At 38.2% G+C, this 21,923-nt stretch overlaps 1 protein-coding gene across 10 annotated transcripts in view; it reads left to right on the top strand.

Moving 5' to 3' along the window:
* myt1b (myelin transcription factor 1b) overlaps window positions 1-21,923 on the top strand; it is a 182,419-nt gene that overhangs the window by 132,184 nt on the left and 28,312 nt on the right. For 8 of the 10 annotated variants that reach the window (XM_043710460.1, XM_043710461.1, XM_043710468.1 and 5 more), the window contains 7 exons: window positions 2,863-3,123; window positions 5,518-5,672; window positions 6,314-6,376; window positions 6,504-6,572; window positions 7,154-7,216; window positions 9,018-9,101; window positions 20,968-21,189. In XM_043710460.1, coding sequence (XP_043566395.1) covers window positions 2,863-3,123; window positions 5,518-5,672; window positions 6,314-6,376; window positions 6,504-6,572; window positions 7,154-7,216; window positions 9,018-9,101; window positions 20,968-21,189 — 917 coding nt within the window. The remainder of the gene's footprint in view (window positions 1-2,862; window positions 3,124-5,517; window positions 5,673-6,313; window positions 6,377-6,503; window positions 6,573-7,153; window positions 7,217-9,017; window positions 9,102-20,967; window positions 21,190-21,923) is intronic. The other 2 variants (XM_043710463.1, XM_043710465.1) reach the window with 2 other exon arrangements.

Below are 21,923 nucleotides of genomic sequence, written 5' to 3'. Positions count from 1 at the left end.
GGAACAATTCGTTGCCTCCCTTAACTACAAGAGAAAGTGAGGGCTGCAGATGCTGGAGATCAGAGCTGAAAATGTGTTGCTGGAAAAGCGCAGCAGGTCAGGCAGCATCCAAGGAACAGGAGAATCGACGTTTCAGGCATAAGCCCTTCTTCAGCTGGAGAATGCGTCAAATCCCCACTCCCCTGTTACCATATCCTCAGCCATGAGGACCAATAGCTGAAACAGTGTTCGTGTATCCAGTAGACCTTGGGGTATTAGACCCAGCTGTCCAAGCACTGTTGCCAAGTTGGCCTTGGAGTGTGCCAAATGATTGCATGCTTGAGGCAAGTGGGTCACCATGGTAGTTGTAGCTTCTGGGCAGTCAGGGCCACTGCATCCCACACTGTCTGCCACTCCTGCCTTCCTCCCCACTTGTGTGGACAAAGTCCCTGATAGCTAACTCCACAGGGTCCTCTCCTACCTGGGACTGAGCAGGTACCAGGTCTCTGGCAGTTCACAATACAGGTGGCTTGGGCAGTTTCTTCCTCAGCCACTTGTAAAGCTGCTGAAATGAGGTGCTCACCAACTTGTGCTCCCATACTTTCTAAATGTGACATTTCTGCTGAGTCTGCATTCACAACAAGTGCAGGAGGCAACTTTGCCAGTGTTTCATGTGAGTCTTCTGAACACTCTTCCTCAGAAGTCAAGGATGTGGCTTCTGTCAAGCAGGCCAGTTTTCCACAGGGGTCGTAGACATCCCTGCAAGACATGGGAGAGAAGGCTTCATGGTCAATGGTTAGAAGTTGTGTGCAATGAACTACCCTGACAAGAGGGTTAATGTGAGGGTTAGAGTGGAATGATGCATGGTACCTACTCGGTTGGCAGTTTTTGGATATCATGACATCCCTACAGGAAAGGTCATGGTCTTCTTTTGCGATGAACAGGATTCTACCCTTGTACTGAGTGAGGAGCTTGATATCAGTCACCTCTCAACCTGTCATAGAATCCCACAACATGGAAACAGGCCATTTGGTCCAACTAGTCCAAGCCAATCAAGTTCCCAAACTAAACTAGTCCCTCATGCCTGCATTAGTTTACATATCCATCCAAACCTTTCCTAATCCTGGCTCTTTCCACCCTGATATGGGCTGCTTTTCCCTGTAATGAGAGGGATTGAGTATGTTGAAAGATGGTGGCCCAGCTGTTCGTGCTGATGTAAATGAAGGAAAGGTGATGAAGTGTTCCAAGCAAGTGGGTAGGCAGTGCAGAGGCCACACAAGGTAGGTGGTGTGGGAGGGTTGTGGAGAGTGAAGACAACTAAGGGAACATGTTGCATGCAATAGTGAGAGTGGCAGAGTTTTGGTAGGAGGTGGGTGCAATAGCAGAGATAGAATGAGTGTTAGATAGGAGAGGGAGAGTGTGGACCTTACCCTGGTAGCAGTAATGAAGACCACTGATCTGCTTGCGACATTGCTGACTGTTCCTCCAGACCATTGAGACTGCACTGACCCAAGTGGAGACCTCAGAAGAGGTTGCCTATGTCTCATGGTGTGCCTCTTATGCTAGGGTGAGGATGGCATGCTTTGAACCACCCTGTTCACCAGGCCCTCCAGGTCACTCTTGGAGAACTGTGCCACCACCTTTCTCTTCTCCAGCATGTTCAGAATGAATCTCATCACCAAGCGGGGCAGCTTCAGAATACCAGTGCTCATTCAAGTTCATAGTGGCTTTTTCCATTTAGCATAAGCACAGGGACACAGGTTTATCAGTGGCTATCCAGTGAGTTCTAGAACACCAAGTGGTAAGATAGGGCTAGAATTAGGTGAGAGGTATGGGTGGGTTGGGAGTTAATGATGCGAATTTGGTCAGATAAGCTGAGAGATCTCACAAAGACTTGTGGTGGGAAACCCTCCATAAGACTCAATGAAACTGACAGCCAAAAAAACCATAACATTCAGCTCCATATTTCAGACTCTGATTGGGCTAAAATAATACCATTACCTTCTTTAGATTTTTCTGAAGAATCGTGTAAAGGAGGATATTTCAGAAGTGGCTCAGCTAGGTAATTTGTCAGAGAGAGTGGTGCAGGGAATCCATATAGAAGTCATATTCCCTTTTTGTGACACCAAGTGCCATAACCTGGTAATTAAAGACTGAGTATCCCAGAGTTACAACCTAGAAGGAAAGTGTTAGATAGGTGTGTAGGATGGCAAAAGAGACAAAGTGGATAAGGTAGGGGGATGTAAGAGGTGAGATATGTGGGTAAGAAGGAAGGGTGGACAGTGGATAGGTTGAATAAGGTGGCAAGTTGGAATAGGGACGGGTTGGGGAGTGTGGGGTGGAGGTGGTGAGGTAGTCAGGGAATCAGAGGTAATCTAGGGGATCAGATACAAGTCAGGAATTCAGGTATTTAGTCCGGACGTCAGCGAGTCAGTTTGAGCGATTGTGGAATCAGTTGTCTAGTTAATCAGAAGTTAACAATGATTTTTCTGTCTCACCTGCAAGTCCAGTAAGTAAATGGAAACTGTCCAAGGTGTCTGACTGCAACTCAGAGTTGGGGCAATTTTCAAGGAGTCTCGGGAGCAGGGGAATTGCCCTTCTGAAGATCACATTTCTTGGGCAATTGCCATTGTACATTGGGACTTCAGAGTGACCCTATAATGCATCTCCAGGGCACATCATATCTCTGAAAATCTAGAAATCAGAAGACCTAATTGCATCACTCTATTGAATGGTATATTCAAGAAATTACAATGAGCAATAATTCGGAGAGATCCATTCTTAATATCAAGTTGTTAACCATGCATACTAAAGTAACAAAAGATATGATTAGATTCTCAAAAATAACTTTTTTCATAACATTTTTGTTCAATTATTTTGTAGAATATGGATATTGAAGTAGATGAAAATGGAACTCTGGATCTCAGCATGAATAAAAACCGTAAAAGGGAAAATGTATTTTCTGCAATAAGCGCAAATGTCAGGTCAGCAGATTTATCATCCTCCTATCTTCATGGAAGCAACAGCACATGTAGCAGCGTCATGGGTTCACCACAGTCCAGTCAGACTTCTAAACAGGATGAATATGATGGTCCTATTGACTACACAAAGCCAAGCAAACAAAGGGAAGAAGAGTCTGAAGAAGTGAGTTCTGGGCAGGATCGAGTTTGATTGACAATTAATAAGAAATATGCTATTTGCTTTAAAGTTAGTGGCATCCAACAACAAAAATTGAACTAAAAGTACACCATTCATCTCATGAACAAACTCAGTCATCTGATAAAAGCAGCATAGTAACTCATTAATTAGTTCAAATTAAGTTCAAATTAATTTAATGTCAATCAGTTATTCCAGTGATGAAATTTCACTGATTTCATCAATTTCCCCTTTTCTCCCCATTCTCCTGCATTTGGTGATGGCTCATTAAGGAAACTAAATTGACTCAAGATCCAATTCTTCCTCCCTGCCTGATGAGTCAGCTCAAATTAAGAATTGTCTACATAGGATATTTTGATTATTGCTATTCTAGAACTTAGTGCAAATGTATGTAAGTGTCTTGTAAAATTAGATCATCTCAGAAATACCTTATTTATACAAATATGAGGCTTACTACACATAAACAATAGCTATGTGAATTTTAGTTATCTCCAATCCTGGAATTAATTGTGACTGTCAGAAGGGAAGTGTAGAATATGGAACACAGTAAGTAAACAGGTGCTCTTTAAGCAACTGTTTCCTTACCTTTCATTGAAAACACTGCCAAGTATGAAAACCTTATTTTATGTTTAGACCTAGACCACAGTGGGTAAATCAGACCCAAGAGACTCTGGAACAGCTGGATAGAAGGTGTTTTATGATGGTATTTACATTGTTTGTTGATCTACCTTAAACATCAAATCATGACACTTCTCAACATACAGTATATGTGAACAAAACATAATGCCAAATAAACCATTACTAATTTTTATTAGGGCTACATACAATGTACCTGCACCATAAGAACTGTAGGGGTTCAAGAAGATAGCTCATCACCATCTCAAGGGCAGTTAGGAATGGGCAATCAATAGAAACATTGAAAATAGCAATAGCAAAAGGCCATTCGATCTATCGAATCTGCTCTCTAATTCCTTTGATCATAGTCGATCCTCCATCTCAATGCTATATTTCCACCCTCTCCCCACACCCTTAGACAACTTTAATGTCTCGAAATTGATCTATTTATTGCATAAACATATTCAATGACTTGGTCTCCACAACCTTATGTGGTAGACAGTTCCACAGATTCATTACCCTTTGAGTGAAGAAGTTTCTCCTCTTCTTAGTCTTAAATGATCTACCCATATTCTGAGACCATGGCCACTTTTTCTGGGGTAACTAGTCATCTAAAACATCATCCCTGCATCTAGACTGTCCAGCCCTGTCAGAATTTAAATGCTTCATTAAGATCTCCTCTCATTCTTCAAAATTCCAGTGAATATAAATCTATTCAACCTTACTGTTTACAAGCGATATCCACATTCTATGAACAAACAAAATGTAGGGAGGATAACACATTGAATACTGCAGCCTTCATCAGAGTAATATACTGGCACCAAAGTTTAGGTTACTTTCAAATTTATACAAAGCTGTCTGTGAGCATGCTAACATAAAATACTTCACCTAAACCCACTTCACTACCTTGCCCCTGCCACCCCCTTTGTCTACAGCTCCCCCACACCCACCCCCAATCCTGAAGAAGGGTTACACCCAAAATGTCGATTTCTCCACCTCCTGATTCTGGCTGGCTTGCTGTGTTCTTCTAGCGTCCTGCCTGACTACTTAACATAAAAGTGTCAGTATAACTCTACAGTCAGCATAACTCTACAGTCAGAACTCAACCACATCAAATAAAGACTGTCTCCAGCAACTTGACTCTTAAAAAGATATTTGCAAATTTAACACCTAAAAATTGCTAAAATCTGGATCCTTAATTGTAAAATACATTTTAACATATTATCTATTTGTGTTATTTCATTTCTTGAAATAAAATATTGTAAAATACAATACATAGTGTGAATATTCCTACCTACATACTCAGAATATTAAGATCTACCAGTCAGAGTGCAGAGCCGTATTTCAAGTTACATTGTGGTTGGAATTAAACAGCAAGTATTCTATGACTGCACCCTCGATGTCACCAACTATGGGACAGTGATGTGATGTGTGATTTCAAAACGAAACCAATAGAATTAACAATACCTCCAAACCAAGTGATGCTGTTTGAATTTGGCGTTATGCTCCTTAAACAGACTGTTTCATATTTAAACCAATGACAGAAACAGCTATTTAGAAGGCATGTTACAATCCAAAAATGGTTTGGCATCAATTGAAAATAGGAGGTTGGATACCCAATTTCCATTCTATCATAAACTTATGATGTACACTTCAGATTCAGAATTTAATGGATTATGATTTCTGACAAGTGGCATGCAACTCGTGATTTCGAGAGGTTAGGAATTAATAAAGTTCTTTGAAAATAATTATATTCTCTGATCCTAGATGGAACCTGCCACATCTTCATTTCCTTCATCAGAAGCAGGAGATCTGGAAGTGATGGATGAAAGTATAGAAGATAAAAAGTACCCAGGAGAGGTCACAAGTTCAAGCCTCAAACTAAAATTTTCATGCAAGGATGCCAAGAAAGAATTAATAACGTAAATAACCTCGCTGCCTGAAAGCTTTGTTACCAGTAGATAGCAAATAAACAAGAAGGATTGGCATGCCTGAAATGTTATGTTCTGTTTCTCGTTATACCACAGTGATAAAGTACCTGCTATCAAAGCAGATTGTTACTGTTCTAAGGCCTGAAACTGCTTGCTATTTCAGCATACCTGTCAGTGGGATTGAATTTCTACGTTCTTATTGTGTCACTAATGATACATAGATGTGTTATCATGGGGAAATTGAGATGGGCAGCTCACAGTACAGTAAACACCTTTCACCAAATCACTCAGACAGCAGATTATCCTCCCTTTCAAGTCGCTAGTGACAAACAGCTCTAACAATAAAAGAAAAATGCAAAGAAAAAATACATTTTATATCTACGAAACATTTTAGGAAAGAAAAGCATTATTATCATTTTGAAGTAGTTATTTTTGGTTAAGATCTGAAGGCCCTTACAGATGAGGCTTTGTTTTTTGTTTTATTCACTTGTGGGACGTGGATATCACTGGCTGGCCTTTGATTTACTTTTGTTTTATTTAGTTTTGTTCAGAATCAATTCTTTCATATAGCTTCTACCAGTAAAATGAACTGCACTAGTCTTAACTGTCATGTTGCTTCAATTTTCTCCCAGTTGCCCAACCCCTGGATGTGATGGCAGTGGTCACATAACTGGAAATTATGCTTCGCATCGTAGGTATGTTGGTGACTTTTTGTTCATGAAATCACCATTCAGTTATTTGCAACACAGTAAAAGATTGGTAAATTACTTATTTGGTGTTTAAGAATATATTTTATTGAATTCTGTTGTTTCTTCTGTGCAGTCTTTCTGGTTGTCCTTTAGCAGATAAAAGTTTAAGAAACCTCATGGCTGCCCACTCTTCAGAACTCAGGTATGTTTAGTTTTTATAACGCTTGCATGTTCAGCCACGTATTGTTACTATCTTTAATTTCTTACAGCCATTTGACACTTGATTCATTTTCTCATTTAACTTAATTAGGACATTTTTTTTGCAGAAACACATTATGACCATATTTGTTGCAATTGAATTTGCTTAGGTGCAAGTTTAAAAAGGAGGAATTTTCCATAGATTTGTTGTGTTCTCAAACCTCTTATACAAAAAGAACATGATCTATTAAAATTCAAGTGTCTTTTACATTTTTAACTTTATCTTTCTTAAGTTGTAAACTTATCTTTTGTCTATAAATTGCATTTTTGTTGAATCGGGCTCCTTTAAAAAAAACTACTGAATTGTTAAATGTCTGCTTCTACAATATTTGCATTTCTTTTCTACCAGGAAAGAAAATTGCATTTTACCCAGTCAATAAATCTTTGTGAGTTGAACCTCAGTCAGTGCTATTATAGCTATTCTTATGTGATTTAACTTAAAAGGAACTCTTTTGTCCATCCTCTCTAATTGCACTTAAAAGGATCCTACTGAATATGCTAAAGTAAGTTTCATTTCATTTCAAGGTGCCCAACTCCTGGTTGTGATGGGTCTGGTCATGTGACAGGGAACTATACTTCTCACAGAAGGTGAGGCCTATAACATTGATCAGCTAAAGATTTCAATATCAGATGGGTTCCCTCTCGTGGACAGAAATGCTGATGTAGTTGGTTTTTAAAACCAAGGTCTGTAAACTCTGTGAGATACTCAAGTGGATCCCATCAGGTCCACAAAGTCATCAGATTTCTGTCCATCATACCGTCATCCTGTTCAGCAACGTAGCTTCTCAAGAGTTCTGAATTCTACATTTTTATGTATTTTGTTCATTTGTTGTACAATAAGAAAAATAATTTCTACAGAGAGTATTAGTTTCCTTGAGTTAGCTGACACTTCCTGCAATTAGGGAAGGGGGTTGCTAAGTAAATGTGTGTACTTCCCCAAATCGAAACATTTGGAAACCACTGCATAACTATCTTACTGTGTTACGTACAGAACTTGCAACATTCTTTGCTGATCTATTCCAAGAATACATCAAGAAGTAGAACTAAACCCTCAAATCTTTTCAGAATTAATAAGGTCTGAGGTTTCTGGGTGATGAATTCCTTGCAATTTTGGGTCAGCTTTTCTTTTTATACTGCATGCTTTTAAACTGTTCAAGTACAGGACAGTTTACTTGTCTTGCTGCTCTTGAATTTATTATTTGTTTTTAAATTAATGATAGGGCATTTAAAGAGTTTGCTACAAAATATCTCCTCTTGTCAAACTAGGAATGAAAAATTAAACAGAATGACCAGCTACCCTGAAAGGCCTTATGCTGTGACTATGGTGTGGAAATTCCTGTTAGCAATAATAGCACATTAACACTTAATGTCATTATATGCTTATTATTTCAATGGAGGTAGCCTGTTTAATTTAAATGGGTTAATACATCCTCTAAAAATGCTGATAGAGAAATATTATACAAACTAGGGCTAATTTTAATTTGGCCTAGTTGGCCTTAAAAGAACCAATAGATGTGCTAGAAAAGCGCAGCAGGTCAGGCAGCATCAAAGGAGCAAGAGAATCGACGTTTCGGGCATAAGCCCTTCTTCAGAAATGTCAATTCTCCTGCTCCTTTGATGCTGCCTGACCTGCTACACTTTTCCAACAACACATTTTTAAGCTCTGATCTCCAGCATCTGCAGTCCTCACTTTCTCCCAATAGATGTGCTAACCTATTAACACAGATGCTGTGCTGTGTGCAGTTTTTAAAGGGTCTTTACATTGGGCATCCAGAAGATTGGCCTGTTTCAGGCCATATGCTATGATACTATGACATAGTAAAGAGTCAAATTGCAATTTTCAGGAATGCATAGCTGTTAAGCGAGTGCCACCCATTAATTCTGGCATTTGGCACTCTTAAAGACACCAGTGTCTGTTCCTAAAATAGTCCAAAAAGTGTGTAGATTAAAAATTTTGGAGAATCAAGGAGTAGGAGAGCTTGCTCTGATTATGCAAAAAGTCATTGTCTCACCCATATCCCACTCTTAGTGGGCTAGCACGACTGCCTAATATTCTAGTGATCCAGAGTTAGCAAGATGCAGCAGGAGATCATCACAATACCTGTATCTATAACCATGGATATGAAGCCCCATCTCTCTGACTGGCTCAAGATTCCCAATAGCAGGAATGAGGAGGTAGCCAGTTCACTTTGCCAGACAGTTACCTGCAAGTTAAAATCTATCCCATTAAGTGTTCATAAGCTGTTATTGCAAACAGTTTCTACCCATGTATCTTCTCAAATAATTCACAGCGACCACAATTATTCATTTGTTTGAGATGCATTCATATCAAGCAGCAGCAGTTCATGCCCTTCATTATGAGTCAGTCCCATTCTGGTTGTTTTTACAGCTTGTCAGGGTGCCCACGTGCAAAGAAAAGTGGACAGAAATTAACACCGACCAAGGATGATAAAGAGGACCCTGAGCTCATGAAGTAAGTTTTGAACATATTGCTGGCTCTGCTCTCCTATGGCAGAAGCTAATTCAGTTATGTTTCATAACTTGCCCCAATAGAAGCTGAAAAACTGCTACAACTCTGAACTACCTACACATCCTGTAAATAGTTAGAGACCAGTTTGTTTTTCACTAATCACACCAGAGTTAGTTGCAAGTCAGTCAATAGTTCAACAGCAACAACCAGAACGTATGTTTCACCATTAACAGCATAATTTCCCAAGGCACTTCGCAAAAAGAATTTGGGAAAAGAGAGTGACCTAGGAGCAGAGGTAGAGAAAGTGACCTGAAGATTTTGTTACTGACATAAATTTTTAAGATACAATTAAAAATGCGGACAAAACATAGTAAGATTCAAGTAAGACTTCAAGGAAATTCGAAAGGGCAAAGTAGTGGTGGCTCAAATCATTGCCACTGATAGGTGCAAAGTGAGCTCAAGAACAGAGAGAGTGAGCTAATCTGAACTATTGGAAGAAAGTAGAACAGAGTGTGATCACAGAAATTAATAAGGATGCGGGGTTTAGAATCATTATATTTATTGAATGGTGGCTAATGCGAAAGAAAATGCTGTTGGCAATGTTTGTGGGAGTTGAGAGGAGTCGGAAATGAGAAATATTGTTAAGAATATTCCTGAGTACATACAGAAAAGAGCAACCTGATTTAAATGGATACACGTATTAATTATGTCATAGAAAGACTCCATACTAAAGCTAACAGCTTATGTTAAAGTCACCACTATTTTAAATCTGGAATCTTTCTTTTTCCCAATTATAGTAAATCACTGGATCTTGGTAGACCATGGTTAGGGAACAAGATACAATTAGAGCATTATGACAGTTGAAGGTCAGACGTGAGGTGGATATCAGGCACAAAAGGACACATGGGACTGAGTGGCACTGAATGTTCTTTTAATTTGACCATGGAATATGAATATCACTGACTAAGACAGCATTTATTGCTCATTCCTAATGCTTAGGTGGCAGTTAAGGGTCAATCACGTTGTCACAGATCTGGAGTCACATGTAGACTGTTTTGGGTAAGGATGCCAGATTTTCTTCCCTAAAGAACACTAGTAAACAAGTTGGGATTTTATAACAATTGACAAGGCTGACATGGTTGCCATTTGGTTCACTTTGTATTCTAGATTTACTATTGAATTCAGATTTTACCACTTGCTGCAGTGGGATTCAAATCCATGTCCCCAGAACATTAGCTTGTGATTTTGGATTAATCATCCAAAAGCATTACCACTTCACCACCCCTCCTCCATTGTAGTAAGATTAAGGCAAAATGGATATTAGCATTTATTTTGAAGGAAATGGAGTATAAGGAAATGCTCAAACTATTATAAGGCAGTAGTCAGACCACAGCTGGAATACTGTGAACAGTTTTGGGCCCGTAATCTTAGAAAAGATATATTGAATTTGGAGGCAATTTAAAGAGATGCATCATGCTAATGCCAGGTATGGAGGTACTGTCTTATGAGGGGATGTTGAGTAGATTGTGCCTGTATTTATTGGAATATCGAAGTATGAGAAGCCACCTTATTGAAAAATACAACATTCTCAGAGGATAAAGCTTTGACAAAGGGTCACTTAGACTCGAAAGATTCTCAGAGGATTTGACAGGGTAGAAGTGGCAAAGTTGTTTCTGCTTGTGAGAAAGTCCAGGACCAGAGGATATAATCCCAGAATGAGGGGTCACATATGAAGAGGAATTTCTTCTGTCAGAGAGTTGTGAATCTGTGGAAATCTTTATCTCAGAGGGATATTGAGATTGGGTCATTACTTATATTAAAAGTTGAGATGGGCAGATTTTTATTCAGTAAAGGAATTGAGTTTTGGAGAAAAGGCAGAAAAGTGGAGTTGAAGGTTATCAGGTCAGCCATGATCTAATTGATTAGCTGAATGGCCTACTCCTACTCCTACATTTTATGGTCTAAACATGGCACTGGTGGCCCAAATCTAGAAGTCCCATCTTGAACTCAGGCCCAATTACATTCGTGGGAGTGTGCCACAATGCACACCCAGTATTCACTAAGGAAGCTGCATCTCTTCCACCAGAGAAATATCAAAACAAAAACTCTGCTGTTTCAGCCTAGTAGAAGAAGTTCTGAACTTTCCAAAATTATTTGGAGAGGGAGCAATACTTTTTGGAACAATAAGGTATTCTCTAGATATGTTCCAGGGACATCTTCAGGATGCTTTTAGGAGAGTAAGTTGCTCTTTGAAAAAGGAGAACATCAAGCAGCCTTTAAGATTGTTAAATGCTGATAAATGACCATGTGAAGTGGATAAATTCACTGGAACTGTCAAAGGAAGCTGTTAAGCATTCAAGACATTTAAATCTGCCATCATTTAAATGTTTAAAAAATGTTCAAAAAAAATTCTGTTCTCTCTTGACATAAACCTCGGGATTAGTGCTGTGTGATTGATTTTACAACCACTCATTATCTCAATGTGGTTTGCCTTTAGTTCGCAGTTTGAAGGGCAGTTCCAAGTTCTTTAGAGTCTTTGAAGTGGGACTGTGAATACAAAAGCTTCCTTTTATAAGAGATTAAAGGAAGCTAATTGTAGTGATTGGGTTTTTTTTATCATTTCAAACTATTTTTAAGTGAATTCAACAGTCAATTAATAACTTTATTTAATCTCAGCATAGGTTCTGAGATTCGCCAATCATGGGACTGAGTGAATTAGCCTGGACGGTGCTAAGGGCAATGATGGCAGAATGATTTGAAAAAAGGGTATGAAAAGCCATAGGATGGGTAGAGTGACATTGGTTGGCATAAAGGAATTGAGGGGTCATAGGGGGCTGGGTGATATGAGGTATAATACATTGGCAAGGATGGAACATGGGGATGTGAGCGATGAGGGCTGGAAAATTTTTCTTGATTAATGCCTCTTTTTGTGCTGCAACCCCAAGTCAGGTCTTTCAACACTCCCATTTATGCACTCCGAGCCTCTTTACTCTTTCTGGGGCAGTGGGCAAAACTCCCATTTTGATGCTGATCTCCAGAACAAAAATCTGTACATCAAGGACAGTTTTTTCCTCAGGTCTGGTTTGTAGAGCAGGAAATTTGTTCCAAATCTGAGCTCCTGACCAGGGGCCACATTTCAAACCAAGGTTGATCATGGCAATTATCACTGAAGCCAAACTGAATTGACTTATGAAAATGAGGTTCTGAGATTTTAAACCAGAATATTATAAAACTTAGTACCTTCAAGTATTTTTTTCCTTTGTGCACACTTTTCTTTAATCATTCTTTCATAGATTTTGAGCATTGCTAGGTTTTAAATCATCAATTAATATCAGGGCATGATAGCCTGGCAGTTATCCTACTACACTGCCAACCCAGAGGTCATGAGCTCAAAGGTTCATATAGTAAGTTGTGAAACTGAATGAATAAATCTGGTAATTTTTCACTTAAATGCAGCTTAAAAACTGTTGAAACAAGACTTAACCTATCTGTGCTGCACGTGACTCTGGTTCTACAATACGTGGTGTCTCTAAATGTTCTCAGGGCAACCAAGGATGAACAGGATCAACATTCCAGAAGCAAATTTAAAATAATTAAGCAAAACATTAATTTCAAAGAAGGATGAACTACTTCTTACCATAAAATGAACTGACTCATCAGGGTCATAGGCTTTCATTACAAAGTAGAAACAATAGTTGGTACAGATTAAAAATATGGTATTAGAGGATTGAACTGGTTCCTTGTTATTGTTAAATTGAAACTAGTGCAACAATGTTGACATGGCAGATCTGCTTCTGCTGCTGACATGTACAACATCCCTACTAAAAATAAATCAGTGTCATTCTATTTGCCAATATCAAATCTCAACATACTGAACACTCAAAAAAACTAACAATTTCAGTTATTCCTGTAGTTAGAACTGCACAAAATTAACAATTGCTTGCATGAACCTATTGCCTGAAACACACACAGTACATGTAAAATGTTCCTAATTTTGCATAATGTGAAAGTTAATGTCCAATAATACATTTTCTAAGCACAATAATATTTGCCTCAAGCAGTAGAAAAGCTTTCTTGCAAAACTCCATTTGAGATTACTTTGGCATGGGAAAAAAATTGCGTTTCTCTTTATAATGTTTGATTCAATTTACAGAGTAAATGGTTTGAAATACAAATCTGTTAGAAAAGGATGTTTGTTATTTGAAAAACTGTTATTTAAAATCAATCATGGGGAATAATAATTTTTAAAATTTCACAAGCTGCTGATGAGTCGTTAAAATCATATAAATATCTCAACGTTTATTAGTCCACTGATGAAAGGTGTAGTTTTTGTGTAAAAAACACTAGATGAAAATTGAGAAATGCCAATTTACCCAAGAACAACAGCATTTCCAACAGCAATGCCCTAATGTCCATTTTAAATGATGATGGAAATTGGGGTCCTGTCCATTATCAGGTCAGTAGTTTTTCAGTTTGAAGGGTGTTGCTGTCCTAAATTATACCTTGGTATGTCAGTTCTATGCCCACAAAATATGTATAATGCAATCAAATTGCTCTGCTAACCCCCAGCACAAATTCTCCTCAGATTAATAATCACAGAACCTCCTTTTTCTTTTGTTTAGCAGTTAAATCAAATCAATTTCACACCACTTTTTTGCAATATCTGCCCACTATGCTTGTCAACAGTAGCTTACATTTATGTACCATGTATACTCAAGTAATAGTCGAATTTTTGACTACTTTTTAAGGTTAAAATTATGGATTATTTTAACTATTACATGGACTATTATGGACTATTACATGGATACTACTTTTGAGGGGCTGAAATTCATGCCCGTCAAAATTCACACCGTATCATTAGCAGAAGCCCAATTGATTTCTAAGCGAATAAAGGACAGAAAAAAAACGAATTATGGTAGTTCTGAAAACCCGGAGCAGTGCACAACAGCCAGTGGACTGGAAGACCAAGAGCAGAGCGGTACAAGGAGCAGACTGGAAAGCTGGAGTTGGATGTGACAGCCAGCATACTGACTCATTAATGTTGACCTGTTATCTGTGAAGAATTGGGTCGACCTTTACATGAGATATAGGGAAAATTCCAGTTATTTAGCCAAAAATAGGGGGTCGACCTTTACATGAGATCAACTATTACTCGAGTATATATGGTTTGCACCTTTTCTAATTTTCTATGGTTTGTGTCTATAGAATTGACGTTAATGCAATAGGAGTAGCATTAATGTGACCTTCATACCAACATTTCCCAAATTAATGAAAGTGGTTAATAACTGATTCAAGGCTCCATCCCTGAACTTACTCCTACACTCCTGATTGATGAATGTCATTATTAATATACCATTTAGAATTATACTGTTAGGGTAACTAAATTACATCACTAAACATTTCTTAGAAAATTATATTCTAAAGCTTTATGGAATGTCTGTATAAAACTTCAAATGCAGTTGATGTATTATTATCTAGAATATTTTGTTTATGTCATGTGAGTTTGCAAAGTAGTATTCCATTTTGACCTCATGCCATTCAAATATATTAACTCAAAAAACCATTCTGACAAACAATTACTAGGTGCTGTGCTTATAATTACATTATGCATTATTTTAAAGCAACAAACATTTTTTTACAATATATTTGCAATCTTAATGTATGAGTTTATTTTGCAGAGCAATGCATTTTTCAAAATTATACCTTTCCTACTTGTGAGTAGCACTGTTATGCCAGGCACAAGGCAACATGTAAGAGTATTGCAATCAGATGTAGCTGAGCCTCAAACTGAACTATTACCAGAAACTTCTGGTTTCTGAGTTTTATTCTGTTGCCATTTTCAGGAATTCAAATGTCTCACCAGCATCTGGGCATTTCTTATTCACTTCTATTACTGCAACAGTGGCACCTCTGAGTTTCATCGTTGGCAAAATCATGAGACTTGCTATAATTTTTAATTTGATACATTGGAATGCTTTGTCATAATGAAGCTGAAACTGGCAATAAAACAGCCACATTTGGGGTAAAATTAGTCTTTGGCAGAAAAGTATAATGACCATTAGCAAATGAGGGACCTAAGGAGGATCTAAAATGAGCTGTCGGTTTGATTTTCTTCATTTGATGCTACTGCCCAAAACCAATTTCATCACTTTTAGCTCAATTTACTTTTTTTTCAATAAAGCAATCGCATTAAACAATGGTTGTGTTTAATTTTAACTGAAAGCACAGCCTTTTTATTCATATATTTTTGCTAACAGAAAAAAAAGAAATATTATCCTGCGTTAATAAAACTGAATAATGTATTTAAGTAAGAAACACAGCAGCTCTATAATATTTGACACAGTTACCTCAAGATAGATTACCATGTACTGGAAGAAAGGGACAAACATATGGATAAGCAATGTTTAACAGCCTCTTTCCCAGTTTCTCAGTGCATTTTATATCAAGGGACTGCTGTTTAATTAATCAATTATCTCTGTGCATGCTAAAGGAACAATTTACACCAGATGCTAAATATAACAAGTTTAGCTTTTCTAATCGTCATTAACATGATGCTAGGTTTTCCACTCATTTCTGTTATATCTGCTATATATGATAAAGCAAGCGTAGTCTTCAAGTCAAGTAGTGTTGGAAAGTGTTGCAAGTGGACTTGGGCAGCTAATTTAACCCACATTTTAAAGTCATCCATTCTGCCATTCTACTTTCTGTATAAATTTATATGTCCGTTCTCAGGAAATTAAACGCTATTGTGAGTTTCTGAACCAGAGTAAATACAGACTTGGTTCTTAAGGAAATTCTCAGATTTTTCTGCCTCATGCAACAAAGTGGTCACATATTTCCCAGAAGATATCCATATGTCCATGATAATTTTCAAATAAAACGTTCTTAATCCAATTGTTGGTGGATAGATATTTGTGAAGGGATATGGATCTTCTACAATTTTGCTTTGGAACTTGGCATGCCAGGTTCCTTAATTTCCACCATCTCTTCATTCTCCAACATATGTAATAATAAAGTGAGTACTGTAGTCCCCATTGGTAAATCCATGTAGCAAACTTTGGGGAAACTTTCCAAACAAAAAACAAATGCCTGAAAGGAATGTTCTAAACAAAACTCGAAGCCTCAAAGGTAGCGAACAAAGAATTTGACAAAACCACCGACTGTAAATAAGTTTAGAGTAAATAGAATGATGCAAGGCTATCTAGCCTGTCTAGTCATCCAGTCTCCATCTTTCTCTCATCCATGTTTCCCTTGGGTCGCTATATCTAAAGAACCAACATCTATAAATATATTGGCAATACCCAACTCTTATCTTTCCACCTCCTCTCCTAACCCCTGCACCACCTCTGTGTTGTTAGATTGTATATTCAACAAGTCCTGATGACATACATCTTATTATAGCTAAACATTGACAGAGTCAAAGCCATTACTTTTGACTCTGTCAATAAACCTGTTGATGAACACTTGAGGCAATGTTTCAGGTTTGTGTGCCAAAACTGCATGAAATTGCAGCATTTAAGATACAGTTCAAGTTCTGCCAAAATCATTTTCAATGAACTAGTGTAATTGGCCAAGGTAATAGAACATAGTTATTACCATTTTTTCCCATTTAAAAAATTCCCTGATTTATTAATAATTAATATTTAATATAGTTAGGTTTACTCTGTTTTATTTATATGGTTCAAAAATTAAGCATGTTTAATTTGAGTGTCTCATAATCCACCTTTAGATACCTTAATTTATAAATCATTGGAGTTGACTCACAAAAACTATGCTGAGACAATTTGATAGTTTCATTTATGTACACTATTGATTTCTTAGTAAGTGAGATCATTTGTGATATGAAAAAAGCTTTTAAGACGTGCTGACTAGTGTTGTGCACCTAAGCCTATAATAAAGATTTAAAAGATCTTCCCAAACCAGAACCTTCCAAACTGAATCTGGGGTAAGGGCAGTTTTGTGCATAAGGCCTGAGCCAGGTGAATTGGCATAAACCTTCGCGGTATACTTGGAGCTTAGTGGTTTGGGGAATACTTTTAAAATTCCTCAATCTCCTGCACTGATTCTGTTGATTCCACCTGGATTGCAGTGCTATTGCTAAGGAAAGGAATAGGATGCTTTACTCCCAGGTACCTACCATGTATGATGCCCTTGCAAAAGTCAGGTTTTTATGGCTAAATCTGTAGTCTAAAAGCGGAGGATAAATTTTTACGTAACTAATGTTTTGGAGAGATTGAAATCCACTATTCCATTATGCACAGAGCTGCTGGGGGAGAGACTATTATTGCCAATGTTGCATCCAAAAGTTGCAATAAATGAGCAGAGGCAAGAAGCCAAACAGTAGTTTTAGTGGTGTGTACTATTCAATAATTCTACCAGGTGAAATTGAATTCCGTGGCAAACAGATTAAGAGTTTTGATGTTTTTCCGATAATTTGGGGTCAACCTATGCATAAGGTACATGAAAGATTAATAATCCTTTTGGCCAAATGTTAGGGGTTAGCATTTACATGAGGTAAGCCATTCCTTGAGTACAGAGGGTATCTCGGACCGGGGTCATCTTGTATACCACAATGGTATACATTGTCACCTTCAAAAAAGGGAAGAAAGTAAAATTACATTTACAGCAATGTTTAGAAATTATAGGCCACTCATTTATAAATGTAGAAGAAACCAATTCACTATTTTACTAATTTCACAGTAAAAATGAACAGCCTCAGAATCAAGTCTCTTGAACACCAGTAAAAATTCCTAAATATCTAATAATAAAAGCAGAACTCTCAATTACTAGCCCTGGCAATTTATTATCAGTTCATGTAGCATCCATATTTTAAGGAAAAAGCTGAACTTTACCACACTATGAGCTGTACCCGTATATATGCAGATGTATGGGGTGGCACGGTGGCTCAGTGGTTAGCACTGCTGCCTCACAGTGCCAGGGACCTGGGTTCGCTTCCCATCTTGGGTGACTGTCTGTGCGGAGTTTGCATATTCTCCCCGTGTTTGCGTGGGTTTCCTCCGAGTGCTCCGGTTTTCTCCCACAATTCAAAGATGTGCAGGTTAGGTGAATTGGCCGTGCTAAATTGCCCATAGTGTTAGGTAAATTAGTCAGGGGTAAGTGTAGGGGAATAGGTCTGGGTGGGTTGCTCTTCGGAGGGCCAGTGCGGACTTGTTGGGCCGAAGAGCCAGTTTCCTTACTGTAGGAAATCTAATCTAGATGTAGTGTATAATACTTACATATCAATCATTAACTGTGTCCGTAATATTTTATTAAACACAACAACAGATATCTCAAACAGAAGTTTACACAATTGCTCTGGCTTTTTGTGCCAATACCTTGGCACCAACATATAATTCATACCAAAATTGGTGAAATTTTAAGCACAAATTGCACTCACTCAAGTTTCCACAATCTTTTGTGATAATTTTAAAGGCAGTGCTCCAGAATAGTCATGGCCACAAAGCTGACCATACCCCCAGGTAAATTAAGAACCATGGAGAATTCCTATCAATTGCACTTGGTTGCAGATGTTCAATGAGCTACAAAATATTCATTGAATCTTCTACCATAATAATTTTTGAAAGATATTATTTTACTAGGGAATTGACCGCTGTACACCAAACTAGAAAACTAAAATGACAAACGTTAATTCCACATTTCGAAGTACCAAGCATCAATACAAGTAAAAACACTATCTTTATTGTAAAAAAAAGTGTTGAATTTGACTCCTTTCACCTGATGTTAATGGGATAGCAATGGGGTGAAAAATGGGTCTGGTAACTTACCTCTCTGTTGTTAATGTGGATGGCACCATTTTGAGAATAGTCAGCCTCTGCATCCATCTGATTCATAAATGGGACTATCATTTTCTTTCAGTTCTGGTCAAAAGTGGTACAGTGAAATTTCAATAAATTTTATGGGTGATAGTAAAGAAGAGGCTTCTCAAAGACAAATATAAATTGTGGATGTGGGTACAGTTACAACATTTAAAAAACATTTAGATAACTACATGAATAAGAAATTTATGGAGGAATATGAGCCAAGCGCAGGCAGGTAGGACTAGTTTAGTTTGGGATTATGGTCAACGTGGACTGGTTGGATCGAAGGGTCAGTTTCCGTGCTGTATGACTATGAAAGTCCACAAAAATAATCTTTGACACAACTGCACTGGGACAAACCACCCTCTTTGACTGGGTCTCCCCACCATAAATTACATTCTTTGCAGCAGCTCTGGTGCTTTTCCTGTGGATGCAGCAAATTGCATCAGTAAATATGGTTGACATCTGAGCATTATGGGGGCCACTTTGCCATTGCAATGGATGGCTGACCAGCATGCCAAAAAGCCAAAATCAGTCCTTGGCAGTCATTATCATCTGGATACTTCTGAATTCAATCGTAAATTGACAGGCAATACAGCTATCATCCTTATCTGCTTGTTTAGTCCATCATCCCACCATGACAATTGAGTAGTGATCTTTCAGAGTCATGTCCAAAGCAACCGTCCCTAAGCATTTTACAACACTATCTATCAGAAATGTTATGTACACATACAGACAGCTTATTACATATTTTAAAAAGAGCTGGGTAGCCCAGTTGGATGGGTGATTTGTGATGTCACAGTGTGGATTCAATTCTTGCACTTGGTGATATCAAAAAGAATTCTCCTTCTCAACCTCTCCCCTCACCCCTGAGGCATTGGTGACCCTCAGGTTAAACCAGTCATTTCTCTCTAATGAAAGAGTAACTTTATGGTTTGGTAGGACTATGGTGACTTTATCTATATTTATATTCTTAGAAAACAATGTTTATGTGAGCAAACAAATGTATTTTACTACTTTCAGTCAGGATCATAAAAATATGGATTCAAGAGTCAAATCAACATTTTAATTGAGTTCACTGTAACTTGTAATGTATTATGTACATGTAGCTATAACGATTATTATCAATTAGTTTATGTTAAAGTTGTAGAATGAAAGGAAATTCAATAAAAGTAGTGATGCCATTTTCCTATATATCTCATCAGTATCTATAAGATGAATAAGAGGTGGGAATCTGGTCATCATGATATGATGGAAGTTTTATGAGCAGCCAAATTCTATTAAATTCTAATTTCACCCATCCTGAAATGGGTATTAAAATACTGGTCAAAACATCTAAAGAACAAAATTAAAATCAGGTGGATTTTATAAGATCATGTGTTCAGCTCTCTTTGATTATCCCCCAGCAGTGAAGGTGTGTATTCCTTTTTTTTTCCCAAAATAATGTGATGGTAAATTTCTATTTGCAAGACTCTAATTTTGTACCATTTAAAGTCAAACAGCTGAAATGCAGAACACACACTTAAAAACAGCTTGAAAGAAATTGCAAACTAATAAATATATTCCAGTTCAAAGGTAGAGATGGTAATTACATAAGTTTTGAAGTCTTTACATCTCCTGCACATACATCACACACCAGACATCAGGTTTCAAAATGTCACACTTCGTGGATGCAAAGCCATGTTTTAAAATGAAGAACTAAACAATTATTGGCCCAAGGCTTGGTGTTTACATGCAATTTGCTAACTTCTATTTATTGTCAGTCACAAACAGCTACATTAATCCTATTGAGTATACGTGAGCAGCTGTCTGAAGACACATGCCTAGTTTGCAGTTAAACTTCACATCCGTAGTCCAAACCCCATTCGATCAATGAATAATACATGGTACATTCTGCACAAACGGACTGCATTACTTTCATGCTTACAATTTAATAATACTTTGCTTTTTCCTCCTAAACAAGTTTTCACTGTTTTTCTGTGGCACCTTTGCTTACCTTTGCTGGTGTTTTTAGGACAATTATTCAGTATAAGGCCTTTCTTTTTCTTTAGATGCCCTGTTCCTGGTTGTGATGGGCTCGGGCATGTAAGTGGCAAGTATGCATCGCACCGTAGTGCATCTGGCTGTCCTTTGGCTGCACGCAGACAAAAGGAAGGATTCCACAATGGGTCACCATTTGCTTGGAAACCTGTGAAAGGAGATGGGCCAGCTTGTCCAACCCCAGGGTGTGATGGCTCAGGGCATGCGAATGGCAGTTTTCTTACACATCGAAGGTATGTACCATTAGCCTGAAATTAAGCAATCTAAACAAAACTGCTAGAACGGTATTGAAATTTGTATGATCAAAATATGCTCCTAATCTAAAATTCCTAAGATCTAATATTGCTGATGCTTCACAGTCTCATGCAAAATCTTTCTGTCATTTTGTCAAGGAAGGCATTCAGCAGTTTGAAATAAAACTATCAATGTCCCCAAGGAACCTTTCAACAGTGAAAGGACTAACAGAAAAAATGTGACAAACATTAGGACCAAGATTTATTTTCCATCATTTGTTGGTTGATACCAAACTTCTCCATGGAATTTATTATAAACTGACCGACTCCCACAGCTACCTAGGCTACACCTCCTCCCACCCTGCCCCCTGTAAAAACGCCATCCCATATTCCCAATTCCGCCGCAGCTGCTCCCAGGAGGACCAGTTCCAATCCCGTACAACCCAGATGGCCTCCTTCTTCAAAGACCGCAATTTCCCCCCAGACGTGATCGACGATGCTCTCCACCACATCTCCTCCGCTTCCCACTCCTCCGCCCTTGAGCCCCGCCCCTCCAATCGCCACCAGGACAAAACCCCACTGGTCCAAACCTACCACCCCACCAACCTCCATATACATTGTATCATCCATCGTCATTTCCGCCACCTCCAAAAGGACCACACCACCAGGGATATATTTCCCTCCCCTCCCCTATCAGCGTTCAGAAAAGACCACTCCCTCCGTGATTCCCTCGT

Source organism: Chiloscyllium plagiosum, chromosome 20 (assembly GCF_004010195.1).
Source record: "Chiloscyllium plagiosum isolate BGI_BamShark_2017 chromosome 20, ASM401019v2, whole genome shotgun sequence".
Taxonomy (NCBI): Eukaryota; Metazoa; Chordata; class Chondrichthyes; order Orectolobiformes; family Hemiscylliidae; genus Chiloscyllium; species Chiloscyllium plagiosum.
This window is presented reverse-complemented; position numbering and strand designations above follow the sequence as displayed.